The 18,532-nt window shown below is 40.4% G+C and overlaps 1 protein-coding gene across 8 annotated transcripts in view; it reads right to left on the minus strand.

The window, feature by feature from the left end:
* Nucleotides 1–12,064: 12,064 nt before the first annotated feature.
* The window catches only part of Stard13 (StAR related lipid transfer domain containing 13), a 501,526-nt gene continuing 495,058 nt past the window's right edge, over nt 12,065–18,532 (minus strand). For all 8 annotated transcript variants that reach the window (XM_013141053.3, XM_063232620.1, XM_063232621.1 and 5 more), the window contains 2 exons: nt 15,679–15,855; nt 12,065–14,528 (listed from right to left, as the gene is read on the minus strand). In XM_013141053.3, the coding sequence (XP_012996507.2) occupies nt 14,411–14,528; nt 15,679–15,855 (295 nt within the window). In that variant the 3' untranslated portion in view covers nt 12,065–14,410. The remainder of the gene's footprint in view (nt 14,529–15,678; nt 15,856–18,532) is intronic.

An 18,532-nucleotide genomic window follows, 5' to 3' on the forward strand; every position in this document is an offset into this window, starting at 1 on the left:
ATGCTTTTAGGAGAGAGATGTTTGTGACTGCAAAAATAATGTTATTAAAGTGAAGAATAATTTTACTTTCTCTTTTTGTCTCATTGACATTATATTATTCAAATACCCAAAGGCCTTTTTCCTTCTCTTTTTGTGTGATAAATACGCTTTTTAGAAGTATGTGTATTGTTTTTATTTTTCTGTCCTCTAGTCTATATTACTAAATTCTGGGTTGCAGGATATCTGATACCACTGTTAGAGTTTATACCTATATTTCAAATTCATTCTTTCTATTTTGCCTAGTTCCGTGACACAAGGCATAATTCTAATGCTGTCAGCTATCACTATCACCAAAGACCCAGGAATGCTGAAATCATGATCACCTCGTATCAGTACCTTCCACCATGCTCTGAGGAATCAGTACAATAACAGAAAGGAATCACTTTACAGTTTTGCAAATGCTAGAGAATTATAGTAAAAGGCAATGGCTCCAACTCTGAGCTGAAATCTTGAGACTAATTACTCGCAGACATGCTACTCTGAGCGGGTGTCCAGAAGGTGGATGAGATGCAGAGAAATCACTCTAAAACCTGAAGTCAGAGGGCTTGTTGAGCAGCCTCTTTGTTTTTATCATCTTCATGGAGAGAATTTGCAATTGTATTCAAAATTTCCCCTAGTTCCTCTTAGCTAGCTTCTGCCCTGGTCTTCACTGCAAACTCCCTGATTTCTGCTCTGGATGGTTTATTTCGTCATTGTGTCAGAGAGGAGTCCTCCTCATTGAGGCAGCAGTAGAGCAAAGATCATGTTGCCTAAATTTCAGTCCTGGCTGGATAATTCAGAAAAGTCTCTAGCTGTTTCTGTACCTCAATTTACTCTTTTAAAAATAGAAGTCTTGGGTTGTGGTGAGGACTGATAAATACATTTTATGTATTTATAATATGTACACATGGATGGATGGATGTGTATACATGCGTGTAGGTGTATTGTGTCTGTATAATACCTACATGAAAACACCCTCAGATGTGGCAATACATTGATGTCTGCAGTTTTTCTCTTTTCCTTCAGGGCCGTTTATGTGACATATGGTTGGTGATGAGTTAAGACAAAAAGATATAGCATACAAACCATTAGAAAAATTTTCTCTGGATGTTGACATTCATACATCTGAATCCAAAATTATCATTTCTTCTCCATATAACCTAATTTTCACTTGGAAAATGCTCTGGCAAATTGTCATGGATTTTCTTATTGTCCTGCAGTATTCTGTACAAGCACATTTTAATCTGAGTTCCATTTTCTAGCCTCAATTCCTTTGTCATGATATTGTGACTGTAACCTTGTTGTGGAAATTCCAGCCTCTATAGCCTGTCTGTCTGATTTGCACCACTACAACGTCACCTTGGGCGATCCATTTCCAATTTCTGCACAACATGTTGACTCAGAAATGTGGGAACAGGAGGAGCTGTTTGTTTTATATTCCTAAATCCTTGACCATAATTACAAAATATTCTATTTTCTCAAAGAGAGAAGTCCCCCTCCTTTCCTATTTGGTTCAGTGAAACATCAGTGGTCACTAGGTATCCCACTGTTTAAAATTCCAAATAAAATAAAATTCCTTCAGTTTATATAGGACTATTGAAGCCTACGGGAAGCAATCTGAGCCCTGAACAGTAATCTGGTCATCAGAACTAGAGAAGGGCAGAACTCTTTTAAATGCAGATCCTGAAATTTCTGGGCAAGATTGAACCAACCTGCAACTTTCTGAGAAGTGAACCACGCACCACAATAACTGACTGTGCACTGTATTTGAAATGTTGTGTTGTGGAAAAATTCCCAAGTCAAACTGAAAGGAAAACTCTTCACACAGAGAAGATAAAGCAACATTCAATCTTTATGCTGGTGGACTCTTGAATCTTCACATCATCAGACTGTTGCAGGATGGTTCCCAAAGGCAACAGCCCTGAATTCACAGACAGCTTGGTTTATACAGAATTTAGAATTGGAGTTACAAAGCAAATAAAAAAACACTGCATAATTGGTTACATGCATTGAGTCATATATTGACAGGCAAGCTAGTCTTGAACAGATTTGTTGAAACAAAGGAATTATCATAATATAGAAGCATTCCAGAAACAAGGAGAGGGTGGCATTGCAGTGTGGGCATAATTAAAGGTGTCTTTGACTAGCTCAGGGTGCCTTAAGGTATAGAAAATTACTTTGACTCAGTGCTTATCAGAGGTATGCAGCTGGGCTTTAGAACTGTCAAGGTCAATTGAATTCAGCAGAAACTTGGCCAGAGATCTTTAATTGCTCTCTAAATATAAACTATAAGTTCACCATTTTCTAAATGTGTCTTACACTATAATTGTGCCCTAACAGTGTGTCTGGTTTGATGTTTCTTTCCATTGAGTTGGTGATAGTTTCTTGTACCACATACACACTACTGAACTTAATCCTGGGATCCTTAAAAACTGGTAGGAAAGCAGGATAAAATTGCTTTCTTTGCCATTTCTGAGTTTCTTTTGAGTTGAGCATTCTGTTTCATGGGGCTCTAGGGGAGAAAGAATTCTGGATTGTGTGTTCTTTTTGTGTGACACAAAAGGCTTAGCCTTACAGATGAATCCAGAAATGGGTTGTGTCATCCTATCAGAGAGTATATTTAATTTTAGATGATTTAATAGCATGTTTCTTCAAGATATGTTTCAATTGCCCATCTTCATGGAAGACAGTAGAGTAGTCCTCATTTATCTTCAGATGATATGGTCCAAGACCCTAAGGAGATACCCAAAGCCACAGACAGCACCCAACCTAATTTATCCTGTATTTTCACTGTAATAAAATTTAATTTATAAATTAGGCACAGCAAGAGATTCACAATATTGTAACTGATACCAGCTTTTGAGTCTGAAGGAATTTCTTCCAGGTTCTTGGTGTCCTGAGCAAAGAATTACAGAAGACACACAGAAAAGATAGTGCAAAATTCACATTCACTGAAGGTAGAAAAGAAGTACACTTTGCAGAATGATAATTCGACTGGTGAACAAGTGCACAGTGGTTACTAGGATAATGGTTGGGTGCTTTTATATCTGAAATGTCTTGGTTACTTTTCTCTCATTGCTGGGACAAAATGCCCAACACTCCAAATGAAGCAAGGAAAGGTGTATTTAGCTCGCTGTTTGTGGAGGTTTCAATCTGTAATCAGCTGGCTCCAAGAGAGGGTGACATAGCACTGGGGCAACACTGGAAAACAGCAGCCAGCAAAAACAGGCAGAGCAAAAGAGAGGGGAGGGCAAGTCTCTTTTCCTACTTTATATTGTACACTAGCCCCTGCCACCCAAGACCAGCATAGCACTCACAAAATCTCCTTGCCCTTTCTTGCACAGGATAGAGATGTTTACAAAGTAAGAACCTTGGCTCTCTGCTGAATCTCTTAGTGAAACTTTTAAACTTCTCAAGTTGACACACTGTATCAACCATAACCAGGAATTCCTAGATTGCTTCTTCCTCATGCAAATAAGGCATTGAACATTTGCCCTATCAAAAACTTAAGTGTTGTGTGAGTCACACTTAAACTTTCTTATCAAAGGCTTGCTTGGTTTCACACCAGATGTAAATGAAGAACTGAAGATAGAACTTTACTGATTTGACCTACTTACACTGTTCAAAAGTTGCAAAGTCATTCTGGATTCTGTGTTCTGTGCATGTGCCGTGGGTCTCAAGACTTGGGCAGATTATGGCAAGTTACTTTATTATAGACAGCTAAATTAGGTAGAAATATTATAATAGGGCTTGAGGGAGTCAGTGCAGAAGTTACAGCTGTGGGGGAGGCACAAAACTGAAAAAAAAAAAAAGATGGAATCACTATACCTACATACTTCCTGTAGGGATATGCAGTAATGATTGATGTTCTAAGTAGGCATCAATCACCTGAATGGGAGGCCAAGACCACTCCCCTTCCAGGAAAGGTCCTTGTTCTTTCCGTGCACACTTGCTAACTGTGACTTACTTCCCCACTGCATCAATATTACCTAAGTGACTCTACCTGTAATCTTATTAGGTGATCATAGCTCTAGCCCACCTTATACCCACCTCATGATTTTGCTCTGTAAGACTTCCTCTGAGAAGTGGGGGTTCTCAGCAACCCGCTTTCCAGGTCTCCTTCTGTCTCTTCTAGACAGAAGCTTTCTTTTCCTCAGTAAATATTTCCTGCTTGTAAGCCTCCATTTTTCCTTAGCATTTATATTTCTGTTTTGGGAAACATCAAGTTGGCATATCAGAAATCCAGCAGATTGGTAGTTATAGTCCCCTTATATCATGTTTGGAGGTTCTGATAGCATCCCTGTATCAATTCTACCTGCTCATGTGTCACTAATTAAACTTCGTCTTCATCAGTTGACAGTGGGAGACAGGAGATTATGGCTGAGACAAATCAAAATCTGATCGAGCTGATACAAGGATAATATAGGACTTTCAAATACGTATTATAACTCCCAATGTGCCATATGTCCGATATGACAAGTTTGTGTTTCTAAAATCAAGGAATGAATTCTAGGAACAATAAAGGTTAAGAGCAGGAAATATTTGCTGAGAGATGGAAATCTTCAGCCACAATGACAGGATGGGGCCCTGGGGATTTAGCTCAGCGGCATAAGTGCCTGCCTTGCAAGCAGGCAGTCGTGAGTTCGATCCCCGGTACCGATAAAAAGAAAAAAAGAAACTTATGTGGGTAGGATGTGGGTTATAGCTACAATCAACTAACAAGGTTATTATAGCTGCTTAGTTAATACTGATCCAATGGGAGAAGCAAGTCACATAGCTAGCAAGCATGGAAAGAACAACGGACTTCTCAGGTAGATGATGGATCTGGGAGTCACTAAGGTGACTGAGGTTTATCTAGATTTTGATAGTTATCACTTATCTCATCCCGTGGAGAGTAAGTCTGCTTCTTTGTTATTATCTTGAGGACTGGCCTGCAGTGGATGCCTCTCCAGCCACAGCTGTAGCTGGTTTTCAACTTTTGTCTTGATTCCTTCAGGGGCCCAGCCCTGTTTGACTGCCTATAATATTTCTACCTAACTTAGCTGTCTATAATGGCATAAAGAGCAGATATAATGGACAGGGGGATGATCCACATGCAGGGTGGAACGGTGTGGTGCATTGTGACATTTCATCACAGTACTCAGAATGCTGTGTGAATTAAAACTTAAGAATTGTTCATTTCCGGAATTCTCTAAAGTTCTCAGACCTTGGCTGAGGATAATGGAAACCATGGAAAGTGAAACTGATAAAGGTGGGGGGTACCACTCAGATAAGGTTTGTAATAATGCCTTTTTCTTTCGATCTTTCTTTTTTTCTTTGTCTTTCTTTTCTATAGATAAGGGAGAAACTGAGAAACTGGAGGGCCAGAAGGAAAAGTCAACAGCAAAAGAATTCAGTCATATTATATTTTTTTCTGCCTCCCTTTATTTGGGGATCCCTTGCACAGCATATTCAACTCCGGTCCTCTGGAGGAAGAACCCATCCCTCGTCTGTCATTCCCTTGAAGTCTCCTCTTCCTGTAGTTATCATCTCTGGGTTCAGTGTGGAGCTTCTCTTGATCTTGCCCTGGCAGAAAGGATCTGACAAATCTGTGCCCTACGGGATTGACACAAAGACAATACCACACACAGTCCCAGGAATTTCTTCAGCAAATGCTTAATAAACACAGAAAACCTGAAAAACAAAGGTATGAGGAATTCCCCTAGAAGAAAAGATGAGATTTGTGACAGCTTTGTAGTGAATAAAAGGTAGGGATCAGATACTGGGAGACTTAGGTGGAAGAAAAAGCTTTTCTCAATTCAAGGCAAAGTTCCACTGCCCTGGAGTGGTGGAAAAAACCACTGCCAGCTTCCCCTGGGCAGCAGCGATCAGGTAGGGACAGAAACAATCCTCGTGCCCACCCTAATCATTTTAGAAGACAAGGTTGGGTTGACTTTCAGGTTTAGGCTTTTTACTGTTGGAGTATAATTTCAGGCTTTTCCTTATTCCAAAAATAGCTCCCATCTACCCGCTGAGACCTAAAATCCACATAACAGGAGACAAAACCTCTGTTTCCCACTGAAGAGATAAAAGGCTTAATTATGCAAATATATAGTGGAGTAGCTCAGTCTGAAACTCATTCATATTAAAATGTCATCAGTCACCTTTTCAGTAGGTGGGATGATTGGCACATAGAGAGATGGGAGGCAATCTGGAGCAAACTGGTCCTTCCAAAAGTCCTGCCCAAACTTGCTTCAAGGAAGGGGACCCAAGAAGGGAAGGCAGGGAAGCCACATGCACTGCCCACCTTCCTAGGGCTGGCAGGAGGCAGGTAGGTAGCTCTTCAGCTGTGCCTGAAGGGAACAGTAGGGTGGTATTTTCTTGTGGGATTACCCAGATTTGGGGAAATAAGCCAATACTGGTTAACTGTGCAATTATCTTCTGGGTTCATTGGGTCAAGGCATGCCCCATAGACTGTGAGTAGAAAGAATTCTTTTCCCAAGAACTGGCATCTCTTGGCCACCATATTTGTTTCACTGCATTATACAGACTTAGAAGATGGGGGTGGATCTGATTGTTCCTTGAGGAGCTTTCTTTCTAGGTGAAGATACTCACTCATGTCCACCCACAGAGGGTCTGGGCCAGGCACTAAGACTGGATAGAAGTCTCTGATTTCACATTTGGATCAGTGGGCATCAAGAGCAGACACTTTCATCACCAGCTTTAAGTTTTGATCTACTCTTTCCTCTTCTAGATTGTGAGGATTTTCTGGGACAACAGAGAGGCAAAAAAAAAAAAAAAAAAAAAAGAAAAAGAATGCCTTTTCTGAAGATGTGGAGAGGAATGCACAGCTCGTAGGGTTGGGCTTTCTCCTCTGACCAGAGATAAACATGACCTCTGGCCAGAGGTGGAGTTGGGGCGGGTGTTGATGATGCATGAGGACCTGATTGGAATTTTCTTTGCGTGTGTGGGAATGGAAAGAGGATGCTATAATCAGGGCTGACCAGGAGGAGGAGGTGAAGGTGGTCAACAGAGTAAGTGTTGTTTTTGCTTTGGTCTTCCGCCATGTTAGACCACTACCACCATGTCCAGGAATTTATACCAGGGCAGAAACCTTTCACAGAAGTGTAATCCAAGTCTTATCACTAGTGACAGCAGGGTATCAACTATGTTGTGAGAAGACTGGCTCCACTGTTAGGTCTCAAATGTACAATGGAGCCTCCCCTAGGCCTGGTTAGGTGTCCATGTGGCATGAACAGAGCAGAGCTGTGCTCAGTCAGAGGCTGGGTTGACAGAGTCATTGGCAGCAAGACAGGTGTATGGGGGTGATGACGACCTTAGAGCTGAGCAATGGTATAAGTCCCAGTGCATCTGGGATCTTCTAAAATGTGCTACCTTCTGGGAAGCAAATAACTAGAGGCTTGCTCTAGTATCATTTAGGCACAAAAATTAAATGTTGCAGTCTGAGACACGCAGATTTCTAATATTTATGCAGCATCGCTGTTATCCTTCCCTTCTGCCTGATTGAGAAAGTATGACTGTCATGTATCACTGTGTACAGTGTTCAGAGCATTCATTTGTCCAGGTTGCTCTGTTTCTTCTTTTTAGGTAGGTGCTCAGCAAATTAATTAATAATTTATCTCATTCAGATAGTAAAAGAGGAAGGAAAAAAAAGAGAGAGATGAATTTGAGAGGGGTGGTAAGGAAAATCTATGGAGGAAATGATTCTTAACTGGGCTTTTACGGATAAGTAGGCTGTCAGTGATCAATGAGGGGGGAAAAATTAGTGAAAAGTCACAGAGAGGTCAAAGAGTGGGACCATTACAAGAACTGTCAAGAGGTAGAGAATTGACATTACTCTAGTGAACCAAGGGACACATCTCCAATCTTGGACACTGGTCATGCTTTTGAGTTTCAGGACTTGTTTGGATTCTTTAGGGATTCAGAACCAGTAGGAGAATATCTATCATCTATCTATCTATGTATCTATCTATCACAGAATGTTACTACATATATTTTATAATTATTAGATATGAAATTACAGTATATGTAACTTATAAAATATCTTGTGTAAATATTATACATATAGAGATTTATTATGGTACATTAACCTATTAGACTATGGAGGCTCCAATCTGTAGGTTGGAGCCCCAGGAAAATACATGACATCATTCAGTTAGGACTCAGAGCTGAGAGCTACTGATGTGAATCCCAGTTCCAGCAGGGCACGATGACATGAGATGTATCTGCTCAAGCAATGAGGGAAGGAGAAAGGCAGCAAATTTTTTCTTTTTCTACCTTTTGTTGTGGTCAAGACTTCAAGAGCTAGAGTGCCCAACCACTCTGTAGAGGGCAGTCTATTTTATTCACTCTGTGGATTCAAATGTTAAATTGCAGGAGAAATCCTCTGTAATGGTTGGTGCATTGTGTCAACTTGAGAAGTTTAGAAGTTTAAGCCACTAAGAGCTACACCCACCCTGTGGGGGAGTAGAGTCTGCTTACAGTATAAGGGAGGAAAAGAAGTTCGTTCCCCCTTTCACTCTTGCTACTTTTGCTGTCCTCCGCTGCCATGAACAGTGGCCCCTGTGCCATGCCACCTTGCTTTGGAGCCAGCTGATTATGGACTAAAACCTCCACAAACGGTGAGCTAAATAAAATCTTTTCTCCTTTTACTTAGGTGTCTGGTCTTTTGTGTCTGCAATGAGAGAAAAGTAACTAAGGCACCTCTTCAAAGACACACCCTAAAACAATGGTTGATTGTGTTGGCACCTCCACTTGGGTGGCTTCTCACAACTACTCTGTGAGCTGGGCTCCCTTGTCCGTCCTCCTTCCCAGTTGCCAACCTCAAAGCTACTCTTCCTCTTCTTAATCCCTCTTAATCCCCTTAATCACACACAAATTGTTACAAAACTCAGAGTCATTGTGAGCTAACTCCTTTTCTCTCCCCTTCTTCAACCACTAATACGTTTCTTTAGTTCTAGCCCAGAAATATCCTTGAAAATGTACCCACTTATTTCTCTGCAAACAATTTTTGTCTGTGTTGTTACATCACCCTTCTACTTGGATTCCTGCTGTCATTCTGCTTTACCATGCCAGCTCATCCTAACCATAAAGGTAGTCCACTTGGATCGCCAAGCATCAACAGGGTTCTGGGGTAACCAGAAAGAGACTCCAGTCTAACCCATATGAGATCCTAGTTCCACATCTTGGTTGTGCTGGGTTGTGGATAGAGGCAAAAAGATGGCTCACACTCAATTTACACAAATTAAAGCCCTCTTTCGGCACTGAAGATATGGTCCAGGTTCACAGCCTACCCATCCTCAGGGCCTGCCTATCTCCTGTGATAAGCGGTGGGCAACATAACATGAAAAGGAGTGAACCTGGCCATGTTACCTTTCTTGCTGAATTGAAGTGTGTCCTTGTAAAGTCACGAGTACCCTTGCCTCACAGGCACTTAGCACTCTCATATGGTATATAACCCAGAGCTGGTGATCCCTGGTCTTGGCATTAAGGGTATTATCTTGGAAAATATCTTCTCTGATGTTGATTAAAGGAAAGTGTCAATTTACATAAGTACACCACATCAAATAGGGAATAAATAAAAATGGCATGCACGAAAATGAAGGGAAAGGCAGATTATCATGGATTAGTATCAGCTCCGGAAGGCATGGCGTGAGAAATTATGATACTAACACAGAAACCACAGGGGTAAAGAACACAGCCAGAGACAGGTGCAGCTTCACATCTTGACACCTGCTCCCTATTTTAGGTCTTTATCACTGCAGTAGATGGGGCTTAACTTCTGAGTTTCTTGGCTCCTATTTGCTCATTAGCATTCAAACTATTCTGAAGCAGGTGAGATTTCCTGTCCTCTGACTCTTCTTCAGCATTACAGCTGCCTCTGGATCATCACAGACTTCATGGTGACCTACCACTGGGTACTGTATCTGTAATCCATCCTACAATCCCATTTGTGGATTCTATCTAAGTCTATTCACTTACTTGATGAAGTTTATTTGTAATCCCAAAATCAAAGTTAGCAATGCCTTCCTGGTCATTTGTGGACATTGATAGAAGGTCAAAAAATTGGAATCAGCCACATTCACATTTCCGGTTGAGGCTGACCAAATAGGATGGTGTGCTTCCTGTTTTAGCTCTCACACTGCAAACACACATGTCCTTTTATTCTCTAGCACCATAGTTTCCCATTTTTGTGCTTTTCAGTGATTATTTAAGTGTTTACAATGGCTAATGTGCTCCTAAGTACAAGAAGTCTAGGCTGTGCCTTACAGATAAAATATGTGCAGTACACAAGCTTTGTTCGGGCCAGAATTAGAGCACTGTTGGCCAAGAGTTCAAGTTAACAAATCAATAATATGGCACATTCAGGAAAAGGAAGAGGTAACTCACTGAGTTGTAAGTAATGCTGCTCCAGAAAGCACTGAAGTCACATTTACAGGTTATAAAACTATGTAAAAAATAGAAAAAGAACTAAATTTGTGGATTCATGAGATGACAAAACTGGTTTGTAAAAAATATATTAAAAAGAACATGAAGTTTACAATCACATTGTCCAGTGTGAGGAAAACATTCAACTTTTCATGGGTAGACTTTTCTTATAAAGAAATACTGCTTGTAATTAATTTGCAAGATATATATTAAGCAATGTGTCTTTATACAGAAACACAATAAAAGAAAGTTTTATATTGAAAGGTTGACAAAAATGTGATCAGAGGTTAACAGGAACTGAACTTTTCACTTCCCTGAGGAACAATCATTCAGAACTTACCGGCTCAGCATTTGCAGACTTTATAGAGCATAACTACCATGAATAATGAGAAGCAGCTGAATGTGAGTTTCTACTGTACAGCATGTCTCCTTTGTGTCAGTGCCTGTGCCTGCCAGTGCCACTTGAATTCTTTAATGAATGTGTGCTTGAATAAATGCTTATGTGGGCCTTCTGGCTTCACACTGCAGTCTTCGAGTTGTCTCTTCACAAGTAGGATGTTGGCTAGGAGTTATGAGGCGGCCTGATACAAGAGATTATCAGAATGGGACTACACACAGATCTTAAAGGTTGTAACCTACCTAAGAAATGCCACAAGTTGCACATTAGCTGTTATTCACATCTGATGACTTTCCAACCCTACAATTTCTATAGTGTCAGGTATTTATCTATCCACTCGTGTTAACATCCAGTGATTTTTCTTTTGTAATAGTGTGTGACCCTACACTTGGCTGGAATCTTTTTTATTCCTTTAAAATATTTTCCTTAGAAGTCACATGACTGTTTTTTTTTTTTTCCTGTGACCACCTGTTAAAAAACCAGTTACACGTCTAAGAATTCATAACGAAGGGTTAATTTTGCATTCACATGGTTCACCCTTTAGGGGAAAAACTTGTAGCCCATAGTTGGTAGAATGATCACCACATTCTCTTTGGCACAGAAGAAGAAAGGGTGCCTTGAATTCCTTCTTTATCTGTAAAAGCAAAACTTTCAAGCACCAAAAGGCACGCACGAGGTGAACAGACGGTGGAGCCGGGATCATGCGGTCTTTGGGGCAGCGGTGGCTTTTGAAATCTATAGTTGAGAGTATCTGAGGGTGGCTGGTTGTTTAGTGAAGGAGTGTCTTTGTTGTTTTGCAGCCTAAGGGGGTACAAAGACAAGGCCAGAAGCACAGAATCATCTGTGGCTGCTCTCTGTGGCCTTGCGCACAGCTGCCAATCATTTTACCAAGTCTCCATTTCTTGTCCACTCGACAAAACTAAAATGTAGCCAAAGAGTTAACTAAATATTTGATAGTACTGTAAATGTGTTTTAAAGCTTTTCAGATTTAAAAACAATGAAATATACTTAGAATTCCTATCTATCACTTCAACACCTTAGGCAGAGATTAGTTAACATGTAATCTGCTAGTGAACGTCAATTGATAACACCGCCCTTGTATTTTGGGGCCAACATGATAGTCAATATTCATAGTATGAAGGATTGGTGGCACACTTCAAGAGAAAACTTCATCACAAAGCAGGTTTTTCATTTTTAGAATAAAGCATGAAAATAAACGTGTTTTATCGAAAATAAGAAATATTTAATGTATATAAATTTATTTACCTTGGCAATTACTTATTTACAATTGATGATTGATACCAACAATTGAGGTAAAATATACATGAGGTATAAATAGAATATTTAAATGCAATATCATATTTTATTTCCATTGGCAAGATAACAATGAGTAAAATACTATGGTATTTGACAAATAAGCTGATGCATCTCTTTCTTCTTTTGTTCCTCCCTTTATTTTAAAGATGCACCATGTTATTAAGCAGCAGTAAGGTGATTAGTATATGCATAAAATCAAAGTCAGGTAATGGGAAGAGAGGGGAGTCAGATATATAGTCGTATTTTTATTCTGTTTTAAGTGTCCTCTGGGTCTTCGTTTCTCAGTGTGTCCTTGTGGTTAGCAGCATGGGCATCCCTGAGACTCATGAGAAATGCAGAGGGTCAGGCCCACTGTAGGCAGCCGAAATCAGAGCGGGCACATTAGCACAATTCCCAGGGGACTCCTGTGCACCCTGAAGTTGGAGGAGCCTGAGCCGTGTGACACAGCGCAGTTCACCCTGTGGGCCTATTCTATGTCTTACATACATAATGTCCCATCTCTGGAGTGGGACCAGTGCTTAGCTAGATTAAACTTCAGTAAGCATCATGTCAATGCTTAACAAGTAATCTGGTATTATTACTTAATAATTAATTAATTTGGTTAATTTAAGATGTGATGGCAGAAATGAATTTCTGGACGGAGTTGAATGGTAAGGTAGGAGTTCGCTGCTGTCTTCTTAGGAAGAATCGAAATGAAGAATTCCTAGTATGACTTTTCTTGCACCATATCAAACTCATAGATAGCATATTCCTCTCAACAAAACAATTGCACTTTTTTTGATAAAACATTACATCAATGCATACTATACAAAAAGAATGAACACTTTTTTCCTTCCAATATCAGTTGCTAAACCATGATATCAGTCTCTGTTATGGACAATCAAAGAGAATTTCTGTCTTTAAATCCAGGTACAATAAGTTATTTTTTTCTGTACAAGAGTTGAATTACAATAAAAACCAACTTAAATTCATTGACAATTGGTTAAGGAAAATCAATTTGCTTAGCCTATACAATAATAAATAAGGTGGGATCAAATGGATAGGTAGCTAATGAAGAGACATAGGATTAATATATCTGTTTATATTTTCTAAAACTAAAGAATACAGTTTTGGTCTTATGTTAGTTAAAAATCCTGTCTTTCATACTGTCAGGTTTGAATGAATTATACTTTAAGAGCATCATATACAGCACAATATGAATTCCCTGAAGCTACAGTGGTCCAAGACTCTTACAGGACCATCATTTCTTTTTGTCTGGTGTCTGGATTCAAATTCAGTGCAAGACATTGGTAAGAAAATGCCAATTATCTGTGACCACATACATAGGCCACTGGTCAAATAGTAGAACATTTATTAGCATTATAAAAAGTATGTATGAAAATTTGAGACAACACAGTGGTTCCCTTTGGCTGTGACTATGCAAAGGCTCTGATATCCAGTCCTACCTGGAGGGAAACTGGTTGTTTCAGTCCATCTGACATCTAACTGAGATTGCATTTGCAAGACCCAATGGCAGCTTTGCAATCAAGCTTTAAATTTGGCAGTAACTTCTCACTCACTGTTTTGCTGTAAAGGGGCGTAAACATTCTTTCCTTTTGAGTTTCCCCAATACTCCATGCTCAGTTACTAAACAAAGAAGCAAACTACTAAAACGCGTAAGAACCTTTTAATGCTACTTTGGTTATCTAGCCTTTGGTTGGACATCAGGACAGACCGCAGACTATCCATGTTCACACCTTGGTGTTAGCAGAAGGCTCTTCTCAGCTTACAGGACAGTGGGGAGATGGAGTCCAAAACATCTTGGCAAGAACTGTGTGAGGAAGAGCCTCACTAGTCAGACACTCTATCTATAAAATCGGTATTTTACACATATACAGTAAAGATAGATATACATATATATGTACATATGCTACACACATATTTATTTACAGTTAAGAATATGCTTCTTAGAAGCCTTTAAATAGTAAATTAGGCAATGCACAGGAATAATCCATTTAATTTTAACTAATATAGATTAATATTCTAGTTTTGAAAAATATTATATTACTAGGGATGCAGCCATCTCCAGGACGGCTAGAAAAGTTCTCAGAAAAGTTCTGCATTTTCAGCATTTCAACTTCTCAGTGTTTCCATTTTTAAGCACAAGCCACGTCCATCAGGGCCTCTCCTGCTTTCTCACACACACATCCTCTGCCACAGCATTCGTTTCAGTTTCTTGTTCCCTGAGTTGGATGTCACACTGGGGACAACTCAGATTTTAGTTTCTGGACCCTCAGCAATGAGAGGCTGGAAAGAGTTTCTAATCCTGGCAACTTCTGAAGCACAAAGATGTCCAAAGCATTTGCTGTACCATTCTGGAGAATGACCTCTGCAGGGAAAGAAATCAAGAAGGGAGTGGGAGAGTATTTTTACAGGTCACAGTATCTGTCAGGGAGACCAGGATGGTCGTTGGGTTCTGGCCACCAGCATGCTTGCAAACAATTTGGGGTTGCTGCCTTGAGGATCAGAGGACCTCATGCTGTCCACATGTGCCTTGACAATGTCGTGGCTGCTCACCATTCAGCCTGCCTTCCCCGTGTTCCTCAGGTGCTTTAAGATGATACCAACTCCCCAGGCAAAATGAGGAGATTCACACTGAATCTAAATTTTACCGAGAATACTAAATTTATATCTACCAAGATCAAGAACTCAGATTAGCATTGTCAATGCCTGGAAGGAGCTGGATTTAAGTTAGTTTCTTCTTAAAAAAGCCCCACAATAATCAGTGAGAACAGCAAAATTTAGAATCAACCTGTGTCCGATGGTGGATGGATGGGTAAAGAAAACGTGGCAATAGAATAACACTTGGTCTTAAAAAGAAGCGGTCCTGTCATTTGTGACAATATGAATGAATCTGGAGGATAGCATGTTAAAAAAATAAGTCAGCACAGAATGACAAATATAGCTTGTTCTCATTTATAAATGGAGCTTATAAATGTAGAGCTCACCCCGTAGAGGGTAGAATGGTGGTTACCAGAGTCTGGGATGTGGTGGGCACTGGGGAGATAGATGTTGCTCACAGGATACAAGATTTCAATTAGATTGGAATAATAAACTCACAATAGCTACTGCACAACATGGCCACTATAGTTAGAAATAGTATATTGTATTCTTGTATTATAAGTACTCTCATACCAAAAATAAGGATATGAAACAATGGGCATGCCATAGATTTGGAGATTTCATAATATACACACATACTAACACATCATATATACCATAAATATACACATTTTTTGCTTATCAAGAAAAGTTAATAAATAAATTAGAAAAAAGAAAACAAAAAAAGAGCAAGGGGCTGGAGGAGAAAGGTGGGATTTTAGGAAAAAGGAGGGAAAGCAGGAATTTGTAAACATCCATGCAAACCTGTTGATAGCAGTGAAAAAATATAGGAAAGTAAGAAATCCAGATGACAGACATTGTCGTGGTGAATGTGGCACAGGGGACCTGGACCTTGGGGCTCAGGAGGTGCTACTTACTTCAAGTCCATCCTGCAGATGTGGGTCAGTCGGGACTTGCCAGAGCCACAAGGCTCTATCAGGTACTGAGAATCCATCACCACCGCTCGCACACCACCCATGAGCTGGGCTTCCTCGTGCTCCACAGAGAGGGACACTAGGGTGCACATGCCTTTGGGCAGGTCCGTCTTCCAGGTCCTGAGACGAAACAAGCCGTGCAAGAGTGTAATGGCCAAAGGAGAAAGAAAAACTTGAACACAGAGCCGAGGTCACATTTACACCTTCCTGTCAAAATCCCGGGCTCAAATTCCAATGCCAGGTACTTGGGTTAGGCTAATGGTTTCCATAAATGTGTGAAAGTTTATACAGTACATTTCAAAGCAAGGATTGAAGCGCTCAGACTCAGAGGCCAGAAATAGTCTTACAGCTTTCAGATCTGCATTTGGAACCCCAGACTGGGGCCCCGTGCTGCTGTGCTCTGGAAGCTCCTGTTCATTACTGAAGAGGTGACTCTACAGTCTAGGTATCAGCACTCATTCACTTAATTCTTCCATTTTCCCAAGAGCACATTCATGTGCCAGACTCAGAACCACCAAGATTTGAAGATACCCAGTTGAGGAAGAGAAGAACTCTACCAAGAACTCCAAAATCATTGGGGTTAAATAACAGTTATACACAGAGGCGTCTGGGGTCACACAGAGAGAGCAGGAGAGGAATACAGGGAAGGGTCTGAAGGAGGTGATTCACGTATTAATAAATAAATGATCTGGTGATGCCTAGTTTGAAGAAAACTAAACCTAAGTGGACCTGATAGTTATTTTCAGATACTGAATGGCTCTTCAATAAGAGAAGAAACAAATACGGTTGATTCGACTCTAGAATGCAGAGGCAGAAAAGTACATTTTGTCACATCGTGAAGAGCTAAGTGTATGCTCGATATACAGAGTGGCTGCCTTGGGGAGGCACTGAATCCCTGATACCACAGCTATTCAAGCATTGAGGAGCTACCACTTGGGAAAAGGTAGTAAACAGAGTCATCTGACTTCCCCTTTGACACCAAGGGGTCATACTTGGATCTTATGATTCCAAGTATTCACTTCACAATTCTGTTTCTTCATTAAGCGGTCTCCTCTATGACTCCCCTGTCTTACCACATTAGGGGGAAAGACTACTATATACATACAGTGTTATCCTTTGAATATGTTTCTCAAATTTTATGTGTTGAGAATGTGACATCCAATGCAATAGTGTTGAAAATTGGGACTTTGATTGTTTGCTTATGTGCACTCTGCTCTAATGAACAGATTAATCTATTTGTGAATTAATGAGTTACTCAGGGAGTGGCTTTGTCACAGAGGCACATTCTCTCCAGCTCTACCTTCCCATGTGATACCTTTTGCCATGTTGTGACCGAGTAAAAAAGGTCTTGCCAGATACTAGGGCCATATTCTTGGTCTTCTTGCTTCCAGAACCATAAACTAAATACTGGTGGCTTTCAAGATCCACAGGGTTAAGATGGGAAGATCTCCAGCAACTCACATTGGGAGCTCCTGAGACCAATATAACATGAGAGGTAAATGTGGTAATCCTAAAATGTGACTGGCCTCACAGGCACCAGCCTGGATAGAGTGACGCTACAATGACAGGATGGCTCTCTGTCCTATGACTCTCCTTCTACAACTGTCACTGTCACCTTCTTGTGTGATAAACACGAGGATTTTCCATGGAGGATTAGGTCTGTTTGGTACACTGCTGGCAAATCCTCTTAAGTATCAAACTCCCTCACACAGTGGTCGCTAACTTTTTCCTTCGGGTCTTGCTGTAGACATCAGTGCAGCAAGGCTTTGCCCCCACCACTGTATTTAAAATTCCATCCTTACTGTCTCCCTACTTTACTTATTCTCTTTGGGTCAAGTAAGCTGATCTGCTTTTATTATTATTTATCAACTCTCCCCAGTAAAATACAAACCCTAAGAGATCAGAATCAGTCTGTTGCGTTTACCAGGGCATCCTCAGAGCTTGTAACAGAGCCTGTCATAAAGCACGATGGATTAATACACCAACAAATGGGAGGATGGTTGGATTTCTGTACAGATGGAGTGAGGGAGGTTCCATGCCGGGACTCCCTCTCAGCCTCCTCTAGAGGGAAAGAACAGGCCCATCACAGCAAGTGCCCATTCCTACAGCTACCTTCCTTGGCAGCTACTCAGTTTTCTGCTTGTAAGAGTCATGGTGTGAAATTGAACTCCACAAGATGACTAATGTCTCAATAACTGTGGTAATAAGCTACCTTTATAACTGCCCACATTCTTCACCCGCATTCCAAGGTTGCTTGGATACATACATACATTTAGGGAAAACAGACCCTTAAAAGTCGAGGTTCCAAGAAGCAATACCAAAGGCATCAAGGACTCACATAAACAGTAACCTTTACTTTGCCATCAAACAAGTTTCATAAAGAAACTATTTCAAATATACACTTGGGGATTTCCTTAGTAATTCCTTTTACACTGCTGATCTGTGGGAAGAGAAAGGGTTTGTTTAGGTTTTTTAATAAAAAGGATATATTGATCTAATTACATTCTTTAATATCCTCAATTCCTGGTATTTTTTCTGATGAAATACTGTATTTCTACTGTGCAACCTTTCTGTTATCGGCTGATCGTCCATTTTCAGCTCAGCAAACAGAGGTCTGAGACTCAACCCACAAATCAATCAGCAATAATATTTCAATGGTAGACACAAGACTCAGGAAACTTTGCCAGGCCCTGAAATCAGATTGCACGTCCAGTGTCTCAGCATATTTGAACTTGCGGGGCTGCGCCAAGATTTGCACACAGTAATTAGCTATACAGATGGGTTTGAAATTACACAC

The sequence above is a fragment of the Cavia porcellus genome, unplaced genomic scaffold, assembly GCF_034190915.1.
Source record: "Cavia porcellus strain 051 isolate PalLab524CR breed Dunkin Hartley unplaced genomic scaffold, mCavPor4.1 scaffold_21, whole genome shotgun sequence".
NCBI classification, from domain to species: Eukaryota; Metazoa; Chordata; class Mammalia; order Rodentia; family Caviidae; genus Cavia; species Cavia porcellus.